Source organism: Dipodomys ordii, unplaced genomic scaffold (genome assembly GCF_000151885.1).
Source record: "Dipodomys ordii isolate 6190 unplaced genomic scaffold, Dord_2.0 Scaffold109, whole genome shotgun sequence".
Classification (NCBI taxonomy): domain Eukaryota; kingdom Metazoa; phylum Chordata; class Mammalia; order Rodentia; family Heteromyidae; genus Dipodomys; species Dipodomys ordii.
Genome location: NW_012267325.1, coordinates 2,210,724 through 2,216,723, shown reverse-complemented (window position 1 = coordinate 2,216,723; position 6,000 = coordinate 2,210,724). Strand labels below are relative to the sequence as shown.

Below are 6,000 nucleotides of genomic sequence, written 5' to 3'. Positions count from 1 at the left end.
GATACTGGTGGTTAATCCTTGCTGCTCAGGAGGCTGAGATCTGAGGATTGCAATTTGAAGCCAGCCCCGGCAGTAATGTCCATGAGACTCTTATCTCCAATTAAAGACCAGAAAACCAGAAGTGGTGCTGTGGTACAGCACTAGTCTTGAGCTGAAGAGCTCAGGGACAGTGCCTAGCCCCAGAGTTTAAGCCTTACAATGGAACAAAAATCTCCAAACATTTACATTAATATTCAAGATCTTTTATTATATTTCTAAAGCAATTCTAAGTATATTTTAAAGAAATGCTAATCATTGTATATCCATATATAACAAAATGAGCTTTAGACTTCTATTTCACACCACATGTAAAATTACCACACAATGAGTCTATGTAAAAACTAAATCTGTAAATTTCTAAACAAAACATTGAAGAGAAATCCTTCTAATCTTGATATCAGCAAAACTTTTCACTATATGACATTCAAAGCACAACCAACAGAAATCTTCACAAATTAGACTTGTAACAAATTTTAAATGTTTTGATTTCCAAAAGACAACATTAAGAAAATAGAGAAGCCAAAATATCAAAAAATTCAAATTATCTAATAAAAGACATTTAAAAAGAGAACATTATATCTTAATTGTAAGAAGACAATGCAGTCTTGAAAGAAGAAACAATTTAATAAATGTTCCATTAAGAAAACACAAGTGGTTAGTAAGTGAATAACAACACTGACAGTATCATTATTCATTAGGGAAATGCTAATTAAAATTACAATAAGATATCACTGTATCCCAGTAGAATGACTAATAACAATTGGATAATACTGAGGTTAACAAGGATCTGGAGTAACTAAAGTCTTCATGTAGTGTTAGGACAGATGTATGGTATAGCCATTTTGTAAAACAAGCTTCATCAAAACTAACCACATGCTTATGCAAATGGACACTTATGCTATTAGGTATCTAACCAAGAGAAATGAAGATGTATGTCCACACAAGAAGCTTTACAAGAATGTTCATAACATTATTTATAATATATCAAAACCAGAACTAATACAAATGCCCTTCAACTGATAAATACAGCAACAGGTATATGCAAGTAATGGAATACTACTGAACAATATAAACAGTATACACTATAGCACAGTTGAAGCTCTAGTACACAAAGCTAAGCAAAAGAAGCAAGATGCAAAAACTACATAGAACATGAGTCCATGCATCCCAAAACATTTTTATAAGTTTTTTTTTATTGTGAAAATACTGTACAGAAGGGTTACAGTTACATGAGCAAGGTAATGAGTACATTTCTTATCAACCATTGTTGTCTCCTCTTTTGTTTTTTCCCTACCTTCCCTTCCCTCCCACTTGTACAACTACACTCCCTCCAACCCCATCCCCAGCCCCCGCCTAAATTGTAAAGTTTGTTGCTCCACAGTGCCTTGTACATCTCATTGTTTCAATGGGTCAACCCGTATCCCTATTTTAGGCTCAAAAATTAGAGACAGATCCTCAGCACCACATAAGCAAAAAGAAAAAAAGCCGGAAGTGGTGCTGTGGCTCAGGTGGTAGAGCGCTAGCCTTGAGCTGAAGAGCTGAGGGACAGCGCCCAGGCCCAGAGTTCAGGCCCCACAACTGGACCAAAAAAAAAAAAATTAGAGACAGAAACTGTACCACGGAGAAAGATCAATGGTAGAACTGCTTTTGGGATAGAGAGCTGTCTGCCTTTGGTTATAAAGAAATTTTTCTTGTATTGATGGAGTTAGCCTAAAAAAGACTGTCCAAATAGTTATGTAATTATAAATATTTGTGAAAATCACCAAACTATCCACATATCATTTTGTCCTTAAAGAAAACATGTAATACAAATATTCAATCTGTATATGAGGCCCCATTTCATTACATTATTATGTGAAGAAACTTAAGTGAACTAACCAGTTTATATTCAGTTATAGGTACTAGTAACAATATAGTTTAATGGCTTAAAATATGTACATTTTTGTAATTAATTGGTAACTAACTTATTTTTATTGGTAACAATAAAGATAAGTTTCAGTAATTTAGTTTTTGCTAAAAAAATAATTATTGAGATTATATTTGTATGTCACTATATTTTACCAAGAAATTTTAAGTACAAGTTTTATTGTCTGCTTTTGAATAAGCCCCTATCAAATAACAAAATATAATTTGATAATAACAATTACTTTTTGGAAATTTCTATGAAGGATATCATCTCTAATATTTATAATTTTGGAATTATAAACTGGTATGAAATGTTATGTTTCATTAATAATTAAACTATTAAATTATTATCATCAATAATTAAAGTTCAAAGGAAACAAGATCCTAATTGTAAGTGGCTAGATGCCATCATTTTCCTGTCTACATTATGCACTTAAAATCCAGTTATTTTCAATAAACATAGTCCAATTAAAGGATGCTTCTGCTAGATAGGAAATAATGAAGCAATAACAAACAGTTACAGGGTTGGGGTAGTCTTAGGAAAATATTGTTGAGAAATGCCTAAAATGAACAAATCCAAACAAAGATAATAAAAGTGGTCATAAAAACATGTTTCTCCCTCTGTTCATTTCAGCAGAAGGCAGGGGAAAATTCAGATATCTCACACCATGCATCTATATTTTTTAGTGTTGAAGCAGGAAGGGGACAAGTTAGAAATGATACATGCTTTGGATATATATTTCGTATGTATGTGTGTGTGTGTGTTGTATATATGTAGGGGGAACACACATAGAAATGGGCGCAGGAGCAAATTTACAGAAATGGTTATGTGTAGAAATTGTGTGCTGGAAAAGATATAACAAAGAAGGGCTGTTGACTTCCAGCCACGCTTTTCCCAGCATCCTCCATGGCTGAGTTCCCTGAACCCCTCATCCCTGTCTCAGAGCTAACATAGCTCTCTAATGCTTGCTGCTGTGATATACCCTCTGCCCCAGTTTCCAAAACCATCACTTGCAGAGTCCTCCTTATTCTCATTTGCCTTAGTGATCCTTCTCAGCTAAGTGTAGAGAAAAGCAATTAATCACAATAATTCATGGTAAGAAGCAAGAAACATTAATACTCTTGGAAGGTATTTCCATTACAAAATAGTGGGCCATGGGTACATAAAATGCCAGGCAAACAGCAGGATCAACGAAAGTTCCTGTGTCTACCCATCCTTCTGATTCGTTCCTTTCTTGGTTTTTCCAGATGCATTACCTACTTCAGATAAATCATAGCAAGGTGTGTGGCCAATCCCTGCCCCGTATGTCCTGAAGAGAGATGCCTGTGGGAAAACTGTGCAGGTGGTGAGATCCAACATCTATATTATCCTTCATCAATCTTGCAATAATCCATACTACTGGACAGATGGTTGGTGATACACTCATTCTAATTCCACCCCAGTGGTGGAAATGATTGCAACTTGCCATTTCAATCAGAAGATTTGGGGAAGACTTTTTCACAATTCTTCAAGATCATCATGACCACTCTACTTACTCTTAAATTCAACTCAGTGTGCCCTAAGTTGATTGTCAGCTGTATTGAGGTCCTGGCTTCCTGTGTTTCTTGTGTTAGGTGCCCCAGGTGTCACTTAGGTGTAAATTCCACACTCTAGGGCAGAGTTTGCCAAAGCAAAAGACAGTTAAAGCTAAGTTCCATCCTGAGCAGTAGATGGCTTTGGGAAGCAGTTTTCTTGCTTTCTACCCATGTGGCACATGTGTAAGCAGCAGTTTTCGAGGTTTTCTTATCTCTACCTAAATGGAAAACATCTCAATTGATCAGGAACGTCTTCCCTGGCACACAGTTTACACCTAGACTGTTGAGGAATCAATGAAACACAAGCCCAGGAAGATAAGTCTCTCAAACAAAGGTGGTGACGAACAAGTCAATAGTGGTTTATGTTTAACCTGTCATTCTCTTAATATAAACCATTCTTAAATACGAAAGCATAAGGCAGGCTAATATTGCTGTTATCCAAAAGACTGGGGACCTGGGATTAGGAGGGACTTCATTTAATCCCAAACATAGGATGTGGTTTCTTCCAAATATCTGGGTTTTGCTTAAAATCAAATCAAATACACACACACACACACACACACACACACACACACACACACACACACACACACTTCAAATCCAAGAGACCCTCCAAGGGAGGTGGATATAGGCAAGACAGGTTCAAGAGTTTTCTTTAGAAAAACAATATCGTAAAAAATTTTCCCCATGTAGAATGTTGGAAAGTATGATATTGGTCAAGATGCAGTGAACTCGGTATGTTGAATTAAAACCCCTTTGTACAGCTATTTTAAAAATGTACCAAATAATACAACGCCCTCCCCCGCCCCCGCCCCATATATCCAGGCGTACCCTCTCCCTCTCTCACTTATTCGCCCCCTACACTCCCCATGCACCCTCGTGGTAGGGCTGAAGTGTTTTTTAATAGAACAGATTCACTGAACCCACGTCAACCCCAGCAGTCGCGTTGTTCTCCTAAAGGGGCGCGTCCCAGCCCAAGCCAAGGCTGCGTCTCTGCCTCCTCCTGCGCCCCGCCTGCTTGCTGCCCTACAAGTAGCACTGACCCGAGCGCTCCTGCTAGAAGATCTCCGGGCTTTAGGGCAGTTTTCTGCGGGCCGATGGGGATTCCATACCTGGCTTGATTGGTGAGCTGGGGGCACTGACCCGCGGCATCCCGGTCCCAGCCACTTGCGCCCGCGCCCGCCGACCGCGCCTGCGTGCTCCCCGCAGGAGCAGCTGCACCTGGTGACGTCCAGGTGGAGTCGATGAAGCGTAGCCTGAGAAAGATGCTGCGACCCGCGGAGAAGAAGGAGCCGCAGGGCGTAGTGTACCAGGGCGTGGATGACGATATGGATAACTCTTTTAAGGTACCTTGGGCGACCCGCGGACAGAACAACTGTTAGGCACCGGCGTGTGGGCAGGGAGGAGGGCGGCCCCGGGTTTTCTGGGGTGCAGCTTCGGGATAAGAAAACGTGCGGCCGTGAGCTTGGAGAGGCTAAGCGCTGAGGTGCTCACTGTGGGGTGCATGTACCTTATTAAGTGCTTCTTCCAATCAGGGTGCCTCTTGGGTCCTTTCTGTGTGTTGGCTTGTCGGGTTAGCTTGTTCTTGCTAATGGGTGGATAACTTCCCTCTAGGCAACTGCCTAGAATCAGAAGTTTGGCATGGACATGCTGTTTGGCATGGACTGGTTTTGGCAGATTGTTCAATGGGAGCCAAACAGCTGAACGGTGCATTGGGGTGGAGAAGCATTCCTGTCTGATGGCGAGACACAGCGCTCTGCATGTGGTGCCTTCCAGATAAGGACTCTGGAAACAGAGGCATCCGAAGTAGAGGCATCACAAAGGCTTTGGCAGAGAAGACGGAAGGCAGAGATAGCTGCTACTCTGGTCCGAGGATGTGAGGGGCCAAGGGTGTTGGATTCTCAGAATGCCCATGAGGTTTCCTCCTAGAGGGATCCCTTTTGAAACAGCGGATTGTCAATAACTGCAAACCCTGGCGCAAACTCACAGTGGAACCATGTTGACAGTTTATGTATTTTCCAGGGGAAAAACACACCTACCCAAATGCACAGATGTTCATATATTTTTAACAGAAGCGTGAGGTCAGAGATGTGCATTCTGATTTACTCATCAAATATGTTTTGGAACACTTTCAAACTCAGCACTTTGCGATTTACCCTCCCTTCCTCCTTCCCTCCCTCTCTCCTTTCTTTCTTTCTTTCTTTTCTTCCTTGCTGTCTGTCTGTCTTTGCTTCTTTCCCTCCCTCCCTCCCTTCCATCTTTCTTTCTTTGCTTATTTCTCTTTCCCTTCTCCCTCCCTTCCTTTCTCTTTCTTTCTTTCATTCTTTCATTCGTTCTTCTCTTTTACTTTCTTCCTTCCTTCCTCTTTCTTTCTCTCTCTTTCTTTCCTTCCTACCTTCCTTTCTTTCCTTCCTTGCTGTCTGTCTGTCTTTGCTTCTTTCCCTCCCTCCCTTCCATCTTTCCATCCTTGTTGTCTGTCTG

At 40.6% G+C, this 6,000-nt stretch overlaps 1 protein-coding gene across 1 annotated transcript in view; it reads left to right on the top strand.

The window, feature by feature from the left end:
* The first annotated feature begins 4,763 nt into the window (after positions 1-4,763).
* Positions 4,764-6,000, top strand: part of Trpa1 (transient receptor potential cation channel, subfamily A, member 1) — a 49,691-nt gene continuing 48,454 nt past the window's right edge. Inside the window, exon 1 of the mRNA XM_013028417.1 lies at positions 4,764-4,865. Within this exon, the coding sequence (XP_012883871.1) occupies positions 4,764-4,865 (102 nt within the window). The remainder of the gene's footprint in view (positions 4,866-6,000) is intronic.